Below are 20,918 nucleotides of genomic sequence, written 5' to 3'. Positions count from 1 at the left end.
TTTTTTTAAATTCTATATTAATATCATTCCAAACATTACATTCATTTCTTTTATCTAGGTGTTCTGTGTTATTAAACAACACTTTTATTCCAATTTGGTAAAACAAAATTAAGCATTTATTAACATTTTGTAAACAACATATTACATTTCATTTGCCGTAGCAGTTCAGATTTTTTACAGGTGAGTTGATTTCACCTGCTTATAAGAGAAAAAACACGTTTTCAATTTACTTACCCTATCATAACCTAAATATATAATCATGGCAATAGAGGGTTGCAATGATTTTTGCCTGAAATTATTATTTATTTCATTTGACATTTGTCCCAATATTTCAACGTTGGATGTTCTATGTAACTCATTGGTACTATACCAGGGAGGCCCCGATAGCCGTAGCGGTAAACGCGCAGCTATTTAGCAAGACCAAGCTGAGGGTCGTGGGTTCGAATCCCACCGGTCGAGGGTCTTTTCGAGTTGGAAATTTTCTCGACTTCCCAGGGCATAGAGTATCTTCGTACCTGCCACACGATATACGCATGCAGAAATGGTCATTGGCATAGTAAGCTCTCAGTTAATAACTGTGGAAGTGCTTATAAGAACATTAAGCTAAGAAGCAGGCTCTTTTCCAGTGGGGACGTAACGCCAGAAAGAAGAAGACCACGGAGGAAGCTTTGGAATCATTTTCAAAATTTTATTTTGAATCCTCTGCAGAGCTTTCTTCCTGATATTACAACAGCTAGTCCATATTGGTACAGCATACAGCATGGCTGGCCTGAAAATTTGTGTTAAGATCAGCTTGTTCTTAATTTTATCAGTCATGTTTTATAGTTAATATTGTAACGCAATTTTAGAACGCTCCCCCTCACAGGCGGTTAGCACTTTTGGTAATTCTGCTTTTATTGCAGTAATGAACAAACGACACCACCTCCACTGACCAATGTCGATACACCGATTGTGCCACGTCCAAATCGGAAACAAATTATCGTACTTTAGTGGGCACCGAAAGTGGGCCAATCTTTCGTCGACGCTGCCCCGGTTGAACAGTGTGGTAATTTAATTGGCAAACATGAATTATTTTCACGCCCCGGAGGAGGAGGTAAATGCAAATATATGAGTGCGGCCAAAAGTGAAATAACGCCAATAAAATTGAAATTGGAACTGGAATGGACCATAAAAACCCTAAACATAGAAAGGGGGAGGACTTCTTATTGACTGATGTCTTTCGGCGAGCAGAAGATCAGAATTTGTCTGAAAATAATGCAATAAACTTTAAGAGCATATAAAACAAGGATGAGGTCAAATATTGGTCGTAAATCGTTTTACTGATCTCCAGGAGTGTCCGTTTGTAGAGAATAGTAATTCTAATCGTAAAATAAACAATTAACAATTAATTTGTTTTGTTATGGAAAAAGTACTTCCTCTTCACGTTTTGCGATGGCTTTTAATTTCCATGGTCAAAATACATTTTTCTCATACAATTGAAAAGTATTTGCGTTTCACAAGCTAACATCGTATTCTACCGCTAACCGTTGTTTGCAAAAATCCTTTGCAAATTTGAATGTAAGTTCATTACGTATGCATCGCAGAACAAAACTCACCTTAATTTGAAATGGATCCAACCGAAGGTTTTCCTTCGCTCGTTGGATGGCGGCTCTCGTTTGAATACCAACGCAAATATACGCGAACAGAACGAATATTCTTTGTATGCCTGTAGCTTGAGCTTGAGCTTGATTGGCCGCCCGTGGATGCACTCCAGTATCGCCAGATCAGCTGCACTTACACAAGGAACCAACCGAATGACTGCTTGGGACTAACAGGCATCCTCAGTGTATAAGTGCTGGTGATCTTCTATTTTTAGGCAACAATGGCACCTGCCACGTCAGAATGCAGACCTATGAGGGGAAGGGGGAGGAATTGATGATGCATTGAACTGACTCCCACGTAGACCGTATATTCCACTGCATCCACGTCAGTTCATGCGGGAGTGTATGGATTGGGGGAAAGGCATGGCAGAGAGGTTTGCTTTTGTGGTTAGCAGACTGCCTATGTATCAGGCGTAAGAAAGGCGTGCGCGTGGAAGTAGGAAGCGTTAGGGAAACGGTTTCTTGTCCGTCTCTGGTTCTAGCGTTTTGCTATGAACGAATAGTTTGAGTGAGATATATTTAGAATGGAAGATAGAAGCAAGTGAGAGATATACAACTACAAAGTACGAGGAAAGGGACGGGCCTGGGATTGAACCCATGACCTTCTGCATATGAAGCAGAAGCGGTAGCCATCAGACCACCAACCCCGTATATTCTTTGTATGCCTGTAGTATAAAAAGTGATAGCTGCTTGCATAGATCCTTTTCGTTCTCTCTAAATCCGGTGTTTTTACTTGGTGAAAGTTCTACGAGATTCTACATTGCTCGGAAAGCTTCTCTCTGTTTTGGGTTCTTATCAGGGGAAATGGCTTTGGGCGACATCATGCCACATAAAAGGATAGATGAAATTTTTAACATAATTTGTGGCCATTGGGCTGGTAAATGGCTGGGCATGGCGTACCATTGGTACCTCGCGTACCTGAAGGAATAAAACAGACCCCTCTGTGCGGTCTTTAGCCTCCTGCCCAGCAACTCCTATCCCTACCTCCTCGCGGTACTGGCCGGGGTACGAGTAACCTTAGGAAAAATCGGGTAGCCAATCCCGGTGGGGAAGGGGAAGTTTGCTTTTGTTTTTGCTTTTGCTTCTGCAAACCTTGAGCGTCTGTACTTCATGTTAGGAGCGGCTCACAATAGCGTCTGTTCCCCATGTCAGGGGTGGTTGATCATCGTCCGAGTGTCAGAGAAGGACTCTAAGCTAAACTGCGCACTATGGCCCTCCGTACATTTAGGGAGTTGGTTTCAGGCCCTGCAAGCCAGCCGTAAAAAAAAATCAAGCAACGAATAATTAACGAGAGAATACGAACCGAGGCAATTGGCGTAGACCGCAACAACGTAAAGCGTCTAGCGATTGGAAACTCGGTACGTGGAACTGTAAATCTCTCAAATTCATCGGGAGCACACGCATACTCGCCGACGTGCTGAAGGACCGTGGATTCGGCATCGTAGCGTTGCAGGAAGTGTGTTGGAAGGGATCAATGGTGCGAACGTTTAGAGGGAACCATACCATCTACCAGAGCTGCGGCAAAACACACAAGCTGGGAACGGCTTTTATAGTGTTGGGTGATATGCAGAGGCGCGTGATCGGGTGGCGGCCTATCAATGATAGAATGTGCAAGTTGAGGCTCAAAGGCCGGTTCTTCAACTTCAGCATAGTAAACGTGCACAGCCCTCACTCTGGAAGCACTGATGATAATATATGGAATAATAATAGATATTATCAAAAACAAGTTATTATTATAGGTATTATCAAAAACAAGTTATTTCAATTGGGTCATTTTTCATTCACTTGTGGTGCCGCTGTGAATAAATATTTTTCTTTAATGTTTTGAACAGTTGTTAATGTACCATCAAAGTACATACACACCACATTTGAAGTTTATTGGAGTTAAATTGCGATAGTTATTCAATAAATAATTCGTACACATCCCTTTTTGACCTATTGTCACCCCCAACGACGGTAGTTCAATAGCTCCAGCAGTCCTCAATAGCTATCGAATACCAAAATGAAGTATTTTTAATTGTTTTAATTTTTTTTTTCAAATACCATTATAATACCAAAATGAGGTATTGATAACTGAACAATACCTAATTGGGGTATGATACCAAAATATGGTATGCATAATTAATTGCCGAGTTGTTCTTTCCTCCTCGGGAACAGTGCCCTGTACGAAAATGAGGTTGAGTCACTGTATCTCCATGACAGGGCTTAGGATTTTAAAGTTATTCAAGTCGATTGGTGAAGAACGTGCCAATTTGTGCACTGCCATAGTTTGTATTATATGCAAAAAATATGTTAAATTTATCTTTTCAAAGCTCATTGAAGGACCTAAACTTTAATCAACTCGTGGGGCAAAACGCCCACCCCTATTTCATAACACCAAAACAGCTGTTTGAATTCAAATTCTACCAAACGTAATGCTACGTTGAAGTTAGGCGCAAATTGGAACCTTACAAAAACACATTTTTCGCATTAGCATGAACAATAACATCTGATCAAACGCCTGGATGTATGCAGAATATAAGTAGGCATGATTGTCTGCGTACGTTTACAGCACGAGTAACACCGAACTCAAGCGTTGCGTTTTACCCCACAAAACAATACATAGGGGGACTGGGGGTAGGGGGACTGGGGGTAGTTTGCCCACGTTAAGGTGATTATAAAACGAAGCCAAACTTTGAATTTTCAAGTGCACAAGACGAGAGAATCTGACAACAGTTCGCGTTGAAAACCAATCAAATTGCTTGCTTGCTGGTGATGACCACTGGGATAGATTTTCTACGCGTAGCGCTGTTTTGTTCACACGTCTTGTGCTCTTGAAATTTTGAGGTGTGGCTTCGTTCTATAATCACCTTAAGGAGAACAGCGATTTTAGATGTGAAAAACATTATTTTATGCTCTTTTTTTTATTATGGTCGGATATACAAACATGTTTTCTACCAAATAGTGGAAACAGCTATCCATTCTAACTTTTCTGGGGTTTAGGGGAACTGGGGGTAATATGCCCATAGGGGGCAAAACGCGCCACCCTCGATTTGGGCGAACGGTGTGGTTTAGAATACTTTTTTTCACCCTAGGTTATAGAAAATGGATAAAAATGCTTCTCCTAATATATTTTTATGTGTTTTTCTCAAGAAAATCGTAAAAAACGTATAAAAACGTTTTTCGCTGTTTTCGTTGCAATTTTGTGCGATCTTCAAGGTCATATTTTAGGTCGATAAATAACCAAATTTATGAAACTTTCGCCGGGAGCCAACTTGTGCACTGTCATAGTTTGTATAACATGCAAAAAATATGTTGAATTTGTCCTTAAAAAGCTTATTGAAGGACCTAAACTTTAATCAACTCTGGGGGCAAAACGCCCACCCCTATTTCATAACACCAAAACAGCCGTTTGAATTCAAATTCTACCAAACGTAATGCCATATTGAAGTTACGCGTAATTTGGAACCTTACAAATGTACATTTTTCGCATCAGCATGTATACTATTATTGAACAATAACATCAGAACAAACGCCCGGATGTATGCAACCTATAAACAAGCATGATTGTGTGCGTACGTTTACAGCATGGCTAACGTCGAACTGAAGCGGGGCGTTTTACCCCGCAAAACAATACATATGCAGTTAAGCAAGCATTTTTAAAAACATGATTTATAAAACTCAGAAAAGCTAAAATGGATAGCTGTTTCTACTATTTGATAGAAAACATGTTTGTTTATCCGACCATCATTAAAAAAAGAGCATAAAATAATGTTTTTACATATAAAATTGCTATTTTCCTTAACATGGGCAAACTACCCCCAGTCCCCCTATAAATTAATTTTAAAAAAATGCTTGCTTAAGTGCATATGTATTGTTTTGCGGGGTAAAACGCCCCGCTTGAGTTCAGCGTTAGCCATGCTGTAAACGAACGCACACAATCATGCATGTATATCTGTTGCATACATCCGGGCGTTTGTTCAGATGTTATTGTTCAGTAATAGTATACATGCTGATGCGAAAAATGTACATTTGTAAGGTTCCAATTTTTGTGTAACTTCAACGTGGCATTACGTTTGGTAGAATTTGAATTCAAACGGCTGTTTTGGTGTAATGATATAGGGGTGGGCGTTTTGCCCCCAGAGTTGATTAAAGTTTAGGTCCTTCAATAAGCATTTTGAGGGCAAATTTAACATATATTTTGCACTTAATACAAACTATGACAGTGCACAAGTTGGCTCTTGGCAATAGTTTCAGTAATTTGGTTATTTATCGACCTAAAAAATGACATTGAAAATCACACAAAATTGCAACGAAAACAGCGAAAAACGTTTTTATACGATTTTATCGTTTTGGTTGAGAAAAACACATAAAAGCTTATTAGGAAAAGCATTTTCATCCATTTTCTATGATCTAGGGTGAAAAAAAGCATTGTAAAACTCATCGTTCGCCCAAATCGATGGTGGCGCGTTTTGCCCCCTATGGACATATTACCCCCAGTTCCCCTAGTTTGCCCATGTTAAGGAAAACAGCGATTTTATATGTAAAAACATTATTGTATGCTCTTTTTTTAAAAAAGGATTTATAAAACTCAGAAAAGCTAAAATGGATAGCTGTTTCTGCTATTTGATAGAAAACATGTTTGTTTATCCGACCATAACTAAAAAGGAGCACAAAATAATGTTTTTCGCATCAAAAATCGCTGCTTTCTTTAACATGGGCATGTTACCCCAGCCCCCCTACAGTCGAATCAATCCGTAGTAGCTAACATATAAATTTTGTTGTCATAAATTAAATCGTCTAAGAAAACATATTAATTTGTAATAAAATCTATGCACTCGAATTGTATGACAGTTTTCATCATATAAAATAAGCATGTATATCCCATCTACTTTTGTACGTGTTTTAGAGACATCTTATACGTGAAACTTTGCACATATTTGCATCGCACAACCCAAACAGTGAGTTCTTAATACGTACATTTTGGTTGCCTGGGGACCTAAGCATTGCAAATTCAAATAGTTAGAGTGCGTCAAAAGCACTCAGCAGAAAAGTGAGCTTAATCCAAGAAGAATCGTAATTCTTGGGAGATGTAAATTCGGTCTCTAGAATAGTGCGCCTCCCAAAACCCTTAAAAGAAAATCCTTCCGTCGCCAATTGTTATGTCACCAACACTTATAATATGCAATTGTGTTGCACAACCTGCAGCACCCGGGAAGTGATATAGGTAAATGAATGGAGCGCTTGAGGCGAACACTTTTTCCCGGCTGGGATGTGACTACACCTCAACTAAGGTGAGTAGACTACTGCAGCTCGCAACTTCACCTCAGCAACTCGTTGAGATACTTATCCAACAACTGCGGTCCCAGCGAACTCACCTACCCACAACTTTACTCACTTCTTTTCTCCGCTTCAATTTGCGCATTCAATGGCTTGATAATGAAATTGAGGAATCCATTTCACCGGCGCTGACTTCATTTTGCCTTATCCTCTTTGGCTGGTGGGAACTTTCGTGCGGTGCTCGCATCCGGTTAAGACCAACCAGAAGACTGTTGTAATATGGGGAAAATATTATCGTGTCCCAGGAAAAGGACATCTAAGAATAGTTTGTCTCAAAACATACAAAATATATAATTTGAAATAAACAAAAATTAACAATAAAAAAATCCAGAGTGGCATTTAGGAGTTTATTTTTCACGCTAAAAAAGTGAAAGACAGCAATAATCAATAGAAAATTAACATTGAAGAATTAAATATTTTCCTGGAAATAAAATGAAAATAAGCACCGAAATATATGAATTTTACAAAATGATAGCTCATGAAATTTTATAAACAGCAATCTGTTTTAACAATTTTTAATGGAAACTTTACGAAATTTTCCATATGCTTTTAGAATTCTTTGTTATTTTTTACTATTTTAATAATTTTAATCGCTGATGAATAAGTTTTCGAAGAAATTTATTGCTTTTTTGTTGTCAGTTTTAAACTTATCATTGCTTCAATAAATAAAAAATCGAATTTTGTACTGTCCATTTAATTCCACTAGAGTTTGTATCCTCTGACAGATGCTCGTATTTCGACTTCAACTGTAAGGCCGTCTTCAGTGACGTGTACTAGACTCGACTAGTATGCAACACTGAAGATAACCTTACATTTGAGGCCGAAATATGTGTATTTTGACAGATACGATGCAAACTCTTGTGGAATTAAATGGTACAGTACTAAATTCAAGCTTTCAATAATTTATGGCTATTCCACTAAACAGCTCGAAGATTTATTATTATCATTGATTATTTTAAGTGATTTATCAGTTGTAAATATGTTCTTAGTGGCTTGATCCCCTTTCTTATATGCTTGTGAATTTGACTGCCATTGTAATATATCTTGACACAGTGTGGTTATGCCACACCGAAGATAGGAAAATGTGTTGGGTGCCTGTCTCTTTTTTCGACCACACCACACAGAGGAAGCGTGGAAGCGCTCAATGCGCTCAAAGGGATTCTATATTAGAGAATCCAATTTTCCCGATCATAACGTCTCCGGCGGGTGGATTTTCGCAATTTCCCATTCAACAATGAGGCCCGCTGAAAAGTCGCCTCGAGGTACCTACGACGGTCGATTTATGTTCTTTATGGCTTATGAAATTACTCTTCGGGTGAATTATTCGACGTGACATTCGTTATTACGAGATTGAATAATGGGTTTTCGGTGATGTTTGATAGTTTAAGGCCAATGTGCATTCTGTATGAGAAATAATCTAATATACAGTCGACTCTCCACTTCTCGATATCGAAGGGACCATCGAGATAAAGTGAGATCGAGACATAGAAACATTTTTGATAAATCTCTCTCTTCTCTTCTTAACATTAACGTCCCCACTCGGACAAAGCCGGCTACTCAGCGTAGTGTTCTAATGAGCACTTCCACAGTTATTAACTTAGAGCTTTCTTTGCCAAAGTTGCCATTTTTGCATTCGTATATCGTGTGGCAGGTACGATGGCAGGTACGGTTCGATTACCATCTTGAAATACAAAAAGTAATGACAATTATGAGTGCGAAAAACTTGAATCAGTTTATTGTTGTGTGCAATAACCACAAATTTTCGATGATTCCGTACAAATGAAGGTCGATATCCTAGAAACTCAATTTAAAAAAAAATGTTGTGTTTATTTTTTTTTTTTTTTTGCACAAAACTTTATATTTATTGTATTATTATTTCCAATATATTTGGAGATTGTCCTGGTTGAGGTGTTCGGTGATAAGAATTCACTAGAGAAATCTATACATTAACTACAACGCGTATAATTTCAACATTATTGGAAGAGATAGGCAAATAAGCTAAGGGGGTTTACTAACACAATTGATGGTGACAATTTTTGGCGAAACATGAGGCATCAGTTTTTTTCACCTGTTCAAAGTTTTCATTATTTGGTTGGCAGAAATTTACCCTGGTGTGAAAAAGTTTAACAACATCGACCATTTGATTCATTCTTTAATTTTGCTTTAATTCTTTTAGATAATTTCGCAATTATTGCTAAAACTTACTTTTTATTCATAAAATCATTCCGGAAAATGTGAGATGATTTAAGTGTGCGGCTAAAAACGGAAGCAAATATTTTATGCTCCGTCAGTTTTGTGAAAATTTTGAATTTTTTAGCGAAAACAGTTGGTGTGGTTGTGCACTTATTTAGATTTTCTGAAGAAGTTCGTGTTGATTCAAGTTTGTTCAGTTCAGGATGTGACATGCCAGCCATAGAGTATGCAGCAATGCCACCACTAGGAATTAACATCACATGGAGATCATCGGCAGGCTCATCATTCGTTTTAAACTATTCCGAGACGACGAAACTTTTCTGTTGAAGGTTGGATCGGGTGAGTTTGTTTCGATATGGATTTGCATTGGTTGGGATATCTAGAATGCGATGGATCAATGCGTCAAACGTCAAATTAGTGAATTCGTGCATTGGTCCATAGACCAATGGACGAGTTCACTCATTTGACGTTTGAGTCGTGCCATATTCACTCGTTATTTGGTCACATAAATAACACGGTTCCGCTCAAACGTCATATAGTGAACTCGTCCATGGACCGATGCACGGTTTAACTATCTGACGTTTGAGCGGTGCCGTGTTATTTACGTGACCATGACAACGAGTGAATTCGGCACCACTCAAACATCAAATTAGTGAACTCGTGCATAGGTCCATGGACCAATGCACGAGCTCACTATTTGACGTTTGAGCGGTGCCGAATTCACTAGTTTCCAAGGTCACATAAATAACACGGCACCGCTAAAACGTCAAATAGTGAACCCGTGCATCCACAGGAAGGTTGTCACAGGAAGGAGTTAGTGGGGAGGGTTCAAAAGCTACATATTCAGGATTCACCTTGGTAAGTGATGCTGTTCATGCAGCCTCAGTTCAAAAAGTCACTCATAAGACATTAAAGACAACGTGAAAATAGGTAAGTCGACATTTGTAATGTCGAACCATTCAAAGTTGTTTCTGTAATGACAAGAAAGAAAGTTAAAAGGAAGCCTACAAGAACAAGAGTTTTTGTCGACACTTTTAGTGACGAACCATTCATATTTTGTTATTTAAAAACATAAAGAGTAACATTCTTATCGTTGTCAGGATACAAATTTTGTGCTTATTCCACGCGGCGTGGGAGTCGAGACGAGTCGCTCTCACCTCAAGTGACGTTAATCAAATTGGAACGAGTCGACAGTTGTCACCTCACTCGACCCGTCGCACCTCACACGCCACGCAGAATAAAAACATTTGCTTCATAGTAATTAAACGTTAAACCTAGGTATGCTGCTCAGCTCAAGAAAAACATAATTTCTGCTCCAGAAATAGTCAAGAAATTTCCTACAGTGATCTCCATTTGAAATGACATTTCTTTTCAACTGCGTACTGCGATCAAAGAAAAATGCTTTTTTTGAGCATTTTTAGCAAGAAATTTCCCACGCATCGAGATAGGCGATTACTTTTCTGTTGAAGTGCATACTTCGCTTTAAGATAAAAGCATGTAACGGTCTCACCAAATTAATTATCCATCCGTGACTGAGCAGCCATAAGCAAAACACACACAAAAATTCACGTTCCGACGACGCTAACACCGAACTCGCTTATTTTGGTCTTTAAAAAGCACTCTTTTCCGGATGTAAATCTTATTGGGAATGCAAAGGATCAAAACGCACTCCGAATCACAATCGGCCTAAATTCACTAAAATAATTATCAAAATCAGCAAAAAAAACGAGAGCGAAAATTTTTGACGTCCGTTTCTACGCGCGAGTTACTACTATGGTCTAATCCACCGGTGTACTAAATTCACTCGGTCTGAGAATTGTGACACTTGAGCGGGGCACGCTCCCGTATGATCCCCACGTGATCTGGACCCGCTCTAGTGTCAAAATTCTTTGACCGAGTTAATTTAGTACACCGATGGATTAGACCATCTCATAAAGAAAAATGAAAAATGATCAAACGAAGAAAAATAAGTTGTCTCTTGTTCGATCTTTCTTGTTAAAAAACAGATATTAGCTTGACCCACTTCCTTGTAGTTATTTATACATCTTATTATCTCATGATGCAAATCACATTTATGTGATTATGTTTTTAATATTCCATATTACATTTATTGAAATTCTAACCCAGAAAACTAAAACTATTAACGAGTTAACACAGAATCATATTGATTGATTGGAGTCTGCAATCAACTTTTTTCACGAATGTTAAGAATGAACAATCTAAATACTCCTCACAGCTCTTAAACATCATAACCGTTATTTCGTGTAAAATTTATCACACTTCACGATTTTTCTGGTTTGTTTTCTATAATGTTGTCAATACCAAACAACTGAATGTAGAAAACAAGTTCAACGTTGAGCCTCATTGGCTTATGTACTGACATTTTTTAACAAACGCCATTTTAGTGCCAAAAATTATCTCTAAACATCCAAAAGAATTTCAAACTTTGATATTGATAATAACATCTTTACTAGGGAATATATTCTAAGCATCCTCACAATCTTTCAGGCTGACACCATGTTCCTTGTTCAGAACTAGAAGTTTGTCAATGTCTGTCAATACCACATCGATTATTATTCTGCATTTTCACACTATTTTCATAGAAATAAACATTTTTTAAGACCAAAATCTTCACAATACGCAAATTGGCAATAGTTAAGGCAAATAACGATCTTTTACTACAGGTTACGTTGATATTGGTACTTTCAGTGTTGTGAAAAAACTCAATTTCTCATAACTCACGCTTGAGATTTTTCATGCATGAGTTGTTAATCACGCAACTCAGCAGTCAAAAAAATCATGGATGAGTTGGCTCACCTTTTTGACTCATTGTCTCGTATTTCCATAGTTTACTCACACACGGTAATAATTTCTTGTTAGTCTGGTAAAATTATAGTAATCCTTTTCAACGTAAACAACAACATTCGGGTTTCACGAGTTTTTGACAGGTTTTGCGACTGAATCATTTTTTAGGGTTTAAGTTGATTGAGTGATTACCGTGGTGAATCAAAATCCGGACGGTACCAATATCCGGACACTCCGATTACATGCGTAAATTAGAGTTAGAATTAAGTGATAAAATATTAGGTTTTAATTTCCTCCTTGTATTAATAACCATGCTAATCATTAAGCATTTATTTTTAATCTAGTAACCATCGTCAAATAATTAATAAAAATAAAAACAAATAATGTGTTCAAGTTGGACGTCTTTTCGCCGTGGCCCAACTCTAACTCAAGTTTCACGATCGATGAACGCGCGAACATTGGAGAAAAAGTTCGTGAAATGTATTTTTAGAGCAAGTTTCCATTATAAGTGTTTGAGAAAATATATTTTAAAAGTTTGGTTAGTGCACTGTTGTTGAATAATCTGTAAATAAACATTTATAGGTGTATAAAGAGACTGTCCGGGGTTACGAGCCAGTGTTTCAAGATCCGGACATCGTCTAAAAGAGCAACGTTTAACTAGTGTAAGTGAGTTTCAAGCAAGAAAAAATAAGAGAAAACTTGAAAAATGACTTTAGGAAGCGATGTGAGCTATCAAAATCCAATTGGTTGTGAAATAAATAGTGAATAACTTTCATAATAACAGCTAGAGCCACATCGACTGCAGTTCCAGCCACATACACTTCGGCTCAGGTAATCAAACCACTAATATTTCAGAAGTGCTATTATTTTTGACATTGTTGGGCAAACGCGAACATCAAGCTTATTTAATATTTATATCAAATTGTGTGTTGATATGGTTTTCATTAAAATTAAACGAATTTTACATGCTACAATACAGATGTCCGGATTTCGAATCAAAAGTGTCCGGATTTAAAGACATTGTTTGCATCAGGTGTCCGGATTTAAAGACAAGACATGCTCTAATATTTTAATGATTTTCATGTTAAAATCATGGTTTTTACCAAAAAGTTTATTACTTTCGTGAAGATCTTATTTGAAATAATGTTTCAAACAATATTACATTAGGGCTTTTCTAAAACTACAGACTCATATTCGAATTTGAACATTTTTGTCCACTTAAGCGTCCGGGTATTGATGCATCACGGTATGCATCAAAATCTCATGCGTTCTTCATGCAATTCTCTAATGAGTTTGCTCTCATGGAAGAGCGTATTGATCGAGATTTGAGTGTGAGTCTGTCAACACTGGGTGCTCTAAAAGTAAGAAATAAAATTATGTGACACGGTGATCAATTTCACCCGAATTTACGGTACTGTGTATGTATATGAAGTAAATGTGTCTTATACTGACAATACTGCAAATTTATTATAAAATTTGTAAAACATTTTGTCTAAGAAAATTATTCCGTTTTTGTCACGGTTCCGTTTTTATCAACTGAAAATTGCCGATCATGTTGATAAAAACGGAACATACCTGTATCATCAAAAAAAAATCGTCAAAAAGATTCAAAAATCCTTAAGAATAAATTAATTGAAAAAAGTGTCTGGAAAATGGATGAATCTCTGATGATATTTTCGGAAGAATCCTAGGGCAACATAACAGAAATTCAAAAAAATCGTAAGCAATTTTGCAATGAAAAACTGGATGACATTTCAAACTAACATTTGTATTTAATTGCACAAAGTACGTAGAGGACCTTCCTGATGAAAGAAGGAAGAACTCAGTTAAAACTGGTAAAGAAGTTCTTGTAAAATTCACTAAAAAAGTACAAAAATAATTCATAAAGAAATATCGGTGGATTATCAGAGGAACCTCTTAAGAGCTCATAGTTGAAGACTTTAAGAGTTCGTGCAAGAATCACAAGGGCTATATTCGTTGTGAGATAGGCTGACCATAGCATAATACAAGAAAAACGGGACAAATGAAGTCCAAAAACGGGACATGGTTGTAAAAGTCCAATATAACTTTGTATATTACAAATTATGTACTTTCAAGTACAAATTCAATTAATTTCAATTGTCATTTGGAACTCAAACTTTATACACTTGACTATTCTATGGATTCCTGTAAAATCTCATCAAATCAACAAGTGTAATTGTCTTAACCCCTCTAACTGCAGCTCCATTTTTTATCACAAAAAAAAAATAGGGAGTCGATGCCGGTTATGGACCCTTTGCGTATTATGGACCCCCTACAGAAAAACATAAAATTAACACTCAAAGCAACTTTATTCCTATGAAAGTCCACCGGGGGAACTTCGATTACATTGATAGTCAGCAGTTTCAGGCAAAATATTTGGTTTGAGACGCATAAATACAGATATTTGAACAGTTTTGTAAATGAAACCACACAAAAGGGTCCATAATACGCATTTCCAGGTGGGTCCATAATAGGCTCGTCGGCAGCGAGCCTGATTACATGGGAATCAAATGGAGGGTCCATAATACGCAACGTCAAATTTGTAAACAATCCTATTATGGACCCCGGGAGGGTCCATAATAGGCATTCGGACAACAGTTTTTCAAATGCATATTTCGCTGGAAAAATCGAATGATTTTGTATGTTTCATAGACGTACTATGAAGTAAAGACATTGAATTTGTTGTTAGACTCCACAAAACATATATGCGTCTGAGATATCATTGCGGAAAAGCGTCTTGAATGAATTTCAGCTACTAAGGGGTCCATTACTAGCATTGAAACCCTATATAAATCACGATAACTTTTTTGTTTCTCGATATTTTTGCACAAATTTTCAACGAGGTCCAAATAACTCATTGTCGATATTAATCATTCAGCATCTGGTTTAAAGATTGGGGGATCAACTTTTACCATTTAACATTTCTTTGACGGCCAGTTTGTTCTAAGCCAACTTTTAAAATTGTGGGCTATACATTTTCAGGTAAATATTCAAAAAATTTAAGAGTTTTTTAAGAACTTAAGAAGAATTTTAGAAAAAAATGTTTAAAAAATATTAAAAACAAAAAAGTTATCATTTGATTCTGCTGAAGGAAAAACTTCCCTCTAACGTGTTTTAAGAAGTTTTTCCTTCTAATTCATATATTAAATTTAAAACTATTAAGCTGTTTAAAAAATAAATCCAAAGCTTCTAAAGAAACATATTTGCTGAACGCTTTTAAACAGCATTCCTTAAAATTTTTCGTTTAAAACATCCTTGTATTTTTAAACGTAACATCCCAATAGATCATTGAAGGCAACTCTTTCGAAATTCACCGCATCAAAATAACGACGCCACCGTATATGGGATTTGACATTGTGATAGCGTTGATGATCTGTCAAACACGCAAGACTTCGGTGGCGCTATCTATATTTTCATAGCGGCTGATTTGTTTATTTTAATGTTTGTCCTTTGGGACAAATCCGGCTTTTAAGCATATTTTTATCTGAGAACTTTATTTGATAAAAGTATTGAATTAGAGTAAATAATATTTAACTTCTGGAAAACAAAGCATCATAGGGGAATTTACATATTCTCGACAGTCTAAACCAATGCCGCGCTTCTTTTGTAATTTTCTCGGACATCAGCAGACAAATTACGTGTTTGTCGATTCAACAACGACAGACTTGATAAAAGATTTTTGGAATCGTTTATACAGCCCTTCGAGCATCTCTTGTCAGTGTGTCTTTTGTCGACAGCTTCATACTATTCGGCAGTTTTTCCATAAGAACTGCCGATAATTGATAAGATCTCTGGCGACATTGTTATTCTGTTTGTTCAGTCTTGGAAATCGCGTCAGCAGGAAGCTGACTGATTCATAGGAATGTTTTCATTGGTGTGATTTAATAGAAAAACACTGTGTATTTTACGTTTGAAATTCGGTTGCCGATAATATTCGAATGGTGCTGAGGCTCCACGTGTTGAGGTTATACATAACTATTCGATAATTTTTTTTTGAGCCCATATTTTTTTTTGAAATACGGGACAAATTGAGAATTTTCATAAAAACGACGGGACAGACCGTCAAGGGCTTAAAAACGGTACTGTCCCGTTAAATACGGTACGTATGGTCAGCCTATTGTGAGATCTCTGGAGGAATTCTAGAAGGGTTTTTACTGGATTAGACAAGGAAAGTTTGTTTTTTTTCATAATGAAAATTGAAATATACAAATATCACAACACAAATCTATTCAACTACGAAATTTGTGAAAGTCATGACTATTGCGACTGATATCATTAGTAAAAATAAATGGAAGAAACCCCCCCCCCCCCAGGGCCTCTCAGGTAAAAAAATTCTTGCTACGCCAATGGCCAACATCTAGGCGCGAAATGCGTCAAAAGTTACACTATTGAACCAATCAGTGGATTTTCAGAGCTCTAATGAACCCTTAACATAATTTCAAAAGCAAATTTGCAATATTGAACTTGATTGGTTTATGTTGAATTAACGAAAATTGGTGGTGCTCTACAGACCCCATGAGCGTTAAAGGGTTAAAAAACTACACGAAGAAAACCAAAAAACATCAAAGAGCTGGTCGCAGTGGTTCATTCAGAACAGAAACAGTAACAGTTTATCAATATTGTAGTAGAATGATTTACATAGGCACCTATTACATAAAATAAATCGATCATAATATGATTGTTTGCGGCATAAACTAATTGAGTAAGAAATTTTACAAAAAGATAATAAACTAAAAAAACTAGTCGACTTTACGTATATTAGTTAATCTGCCCATACTCGCAAAACAGTCATGAATCATGTTTATTATTAGTGTACTTCATGGTATCACACTTAAAGTTGTATATTTGTATGGACAAAATGCGAAAAAAAAATACCAAATCATGTGCGTCCCATATTGAAAGTACTCGCATAAGAGTCCCACCAGAAGATTACAACGAAATTCAAGCAAACCTATTCCTGTTATGATTGATTTAATCTTGCATCGTAGTTTTCATCCCATAAGCAAAAGAAATACTACACATTACAATGTTTTAAACCATTTTTATTTCATAAAAAAATATGTTCTGCTTGACATAACTTGATATTTTTTTCACAATGCTTCTGGTGAGATAAGTGGTAGAAACATGTCTAATCCTTATAAGACTCTAAATTAAAAATAATGTAAACAGCTTACCTCCAAGTTAAACCTATAGCTGTTATAACATTCGACTTCTGGCCAATTTTAAATTAAATCTTCGGTAGGTTTAGCTTCCAACAACATGGAGAGGAAGGCTTTGGGGCCAACATGGGAAAGGGCACATCTCCACTGGTATGTTAAAATGCTGAGAAATAAGAAGGTCCAATAAGAAGGCAGCATTATGGATATTGAAGAAATGTCCAACAGCTTTGCCGAAACTAACCACAACTTACCCGCCTGAGAAGGTACATGTGTTTCAAAAAACAATCGCAATAACAATATTTCAGTAGTTGATCATTTTTTTAAACTCTTGTGATGATATGTTGAGTAGTGCCACTAGAATTTTCTGCTGCCTGCAGCGGCGATGCGAAATCTTTAGCAATAATGTTCAGTTGCGATTTTCTCGACATGATGATTTTCCTAATGGGACTGTATTGCGAGTATGGGCAGTAATGGTCGTAATTGTCTTATAAAGTTTGTGATCCTTTAAGCTCCGTTGACCTCGTTGAACAAAGATAAGAAAATCTGCCACTAACTTTGAAAACATTTTTGATACAAGCTGAGACAGGTTTGCGTCAGTTGTCTCGTAATTCCACGAAGAAAAACAGAAGAAAACTTAAACAGCTTCACTACACTGTCACTGATATTCAATCATTATTTCAGGCAATCTGTCATCTGAGCTCCCTTCTCTCTCACTTTAAATCCTAGTTCTTAGACCTTCTGATAAATAGTGTCTCATCTCGCAAACATTAAATTAAACTTTCCCCAATTAGAACTGACTTACCCAGAAATCCGGGAATGGCTCCAAGCGGCATCACAAACAGGCTCACCAGCAGATCCGCGATGGCCAACGACAGCAGAAAGTAGTTCGTTACGTTCTGCAGTTTACGGTCTAGTGCCACCGCCAGACAGACTAAGATATTGCCGAGTCCACCGGCAAAGATAAACAGAATAACGAACAAGAAACTCCACTCGTAGCGCGTTCCGAAGGACATCAGCGAGCTGCCGCCGGTCACCGTCGTCGTCGTCCCATTGGGAAACACGATACCCGTTAGTTGATTTATCACATCGTCGTATTGGACGTTGAGCAGACACTGAACGGGTTCCAGCAGGGCCGAAGTTGACGAGTTTAGCAGATCGAACGAATCGTTCTCGTAGAAAGTGAACCGACCGGCACTGTTGTTGCAAATCAGCTGGTAATGGTGGTAACTGACCCGGGTAATATCCGGCGCGCACGGCTGGCCTGCTGTAGTCGCTGTAGCCGACGTATCGTTGGACAGGATTCCAGTTCGGGAGGCCAACATTTCCAACGACAGCTTGGGCAACCTCAAGAGAAGTTCCGACACCGGTTTTACAATGTTACGCGCGACGATTGTGGCGTTGTAGCTAGTGATGCATTCTTTCAACAGGTTGTCTTGCTTATCGGTTGCCATCAACGGGTTGCACTCGTACAGGGCATCAGTCCACCGCACCGCGTCCGAGTTGGATCTGAAGTGGAATGGGAATCAATGGCAAATTATGTAGTTGGAATGGTTGGATACGCTCTTAGTGTATGTCATGGCTTGGAACAAAGTAAATCGATGCCATTAAACGGGTTAAGTTGCAACTCTTTTGAGATGTATGAATGAAAAATCTAGAGATTCTGATTTTTAGATAAGGACTGTTCATATTATAAAGTGGAAACTTTGTTTATGCTATATCTTTTTTATTTATTGATAAAATCGTAATCGGTTTTCTGTGAATCGTTCAACTATTATTTTACAGTGCTATGAAAATATAAGATCTTAGAAAATGCTTTTTGGTTGAAAAACTAAATAGTTTTTCCAAAAACTCCTAAGAAAAGCTGTTCGTCAAAGTTTAACATTATTTTTCGCAAAACAAAAATCCAAATTTTTATAAACAAATTGTATGTTTGTATCCTTCACTATTCTACTAAAGGTATAGCTTCAAAAAAATCAATTATATACCACCATTCTCTGACAGTAGGTTGCTTTAGTGATTTACCCCTTTATAACCAAATTTGCTGATACACCATCCTTTCACTTCCAACAAAAGAGAAAAGTAAAAAGCGTGTTCAAAACTAGTTTGGTTTACTAAAGAAACTATATTGGTTCCAACGAGAGCTAAATCATGCGTTTAAACCACAGTTCTTAGTACAAATTTTATTGTTGATGGTAGTTTTACTAAAAAGTCTCATACTTTTAAAATCGTGTCCGCATATTTATCGATCTACAGCAAATAGTAAAGGGTTTTCTCGGAATATTTCAATTGTTAATCTCAGAATAACATAGTATGAATATAATCTGTGGAAAATAAAATCGATTTTATTACAGCAGTGTTGCCAATTTCGATGATTGTCAATGTACTTTGGAAGGTCTTCTAAGAATAAAGCAATTGTGTTTCTATTGTGCTTTAAATGTGACGTGGGGACTAATTAAGTAACTCTATGAAGGCGTAAGTTATTTTTCATATTAATACTATATTAGCACTTCCGTCAGGACGTACTTTAAACCAAAAAAAATCTACTCATATCAGTTCCCTTAACATTTAAAATAACCGTTGTAATCGTTGTTCTATATTCGTGTGATATATATTTATTTTAATGGATTTTTATTTATCATAACATTATACACTTTTAGTTGAACGATGTGCAGAAAACCGATTGCGATTTTATCAAAATATTTAAAAGATATAACATTTCCAAGGTGTCCACTTTATAAAATGAACAGTCCTTAAACCAAAAACAATATCCGTATCGAGAGAATTGATAATATGATAAGATTTGTGTTTGTCCAAAATAGAATTTCAATCAAATGATCAGCAAACGAAGGTTTACAGAGATTCTTCTTCTTCTTCTTCTTCTTCTTCTTCTTCTTCTTCTTCTTCTTCGAATTACGTCCTTACTGGGACAGAGTCTGCCTCTGAGCTCAGTGTGCAATGAGCACTTTCACAGTTATTAACTGAGAGCTTTCTTCACCAAAGTTGACCGATGATACTCCATACCCAGGGAAGTCAAGGAAATTTCCATTACGAAAAAATCCTAGACCGAGCGGAAATCGAACCCAGACGCCTTCAGGATGCCTTTACTTTGTAACCGCGGACTCTAACCACTCGGCTTAATAAGGCCCCAAGTCATGGCCATGAAACCTTATTTTGAAAACAAAATTAAACTTAATGTCTATCCGCAAACCACGTGGTCATTTTTAAGGATTTTCAAAACCCCCTCTTCCCGTGGTCTTTTGACCGTACACACATTTTGACAGTTTTTTGAACCGCCCAAGTAACATTGGTAGATGAACAGCACTTTATTCAGATGATTTGAGCAGTGTAAATAGCATTCTAGGCTGAATTAGCTGTTATCCGCCTCCCTCAGCCGAGTGGTTAGAGTCCGCGGCTACAAAGCAAAGCCATGCCGAAGGTGTCTGGGTTCGAATTCCGGTCGTTCCAGGATCTTTTCGTATGCGAATTTCTTTGATTCCCTGGGCGAAAATTTCTTTAGGAGTTCATTTAGTGATTATTTCCCATGGAGTTCATCAACATTTTTTCCTCAGAATTTTTTCTAAGAATTTCATATTGCATGCCTCCAGAATTCAATCTGTTTTTTCCAAGAATAACCACATAAAAGGCCTGAGAGACCATGACTCCAGATGTTCTTCACGAAAACCACATGAGCGCAACAGCAAACTCTTAAAAAATCCTACAGAAATTGAGCTTGAGTTTGATTAGACACCCATGGTTTCTACTACTTATACGATTTATTATA

The 20,918-nt window shown here is 37.2% G+C and overlaps 1 protein-coding gene across 6 annotated transcripts in view; it reads right to left on the bottom strand.

Annotated features, from left to right (window-relative positions):
* The window catches only part of LOC23687582 (muscarinic acetylcholine receptor M3), a 110,000-nt gene that overhangs the window by 32,456 nt on the left and 56,626 nt on the right, over positions 1 to 20,918 (bottom strand). For all 6 annotated transcript variants that reach the window (XM_021849918.1, XM_021849917.1, XM_021849920.1 and 3 more), the window contains one exon: positions 17,940 to 18,643. In XM_021849918.1, the coding sequence (XP_021705610.1) occupies positions 17,940 to 18,643 (704 nt within the window). The remainder of the gene's footprint in view (positions 1 to 17,939; positions 18,644 to 20,918) is intronic.

The sequence above is a fragment of the Aedes aegypti genome, chromosome 3, assembly GCF_002204515.2.
Source record: "Aedes aegypti strain LVP_AGWG chromosome 3, AaegL5.0 Primary Assembly, whole genome shotgun sequence".
NCBI lineage: Eukaryota > Metazoa > Arthropoda > Insecta > Diptera > Culicidae > Aedes > Aedes aegypti.
This window is presented reverse-complemented; position numbering and strand designations above follow the sequence as displayed.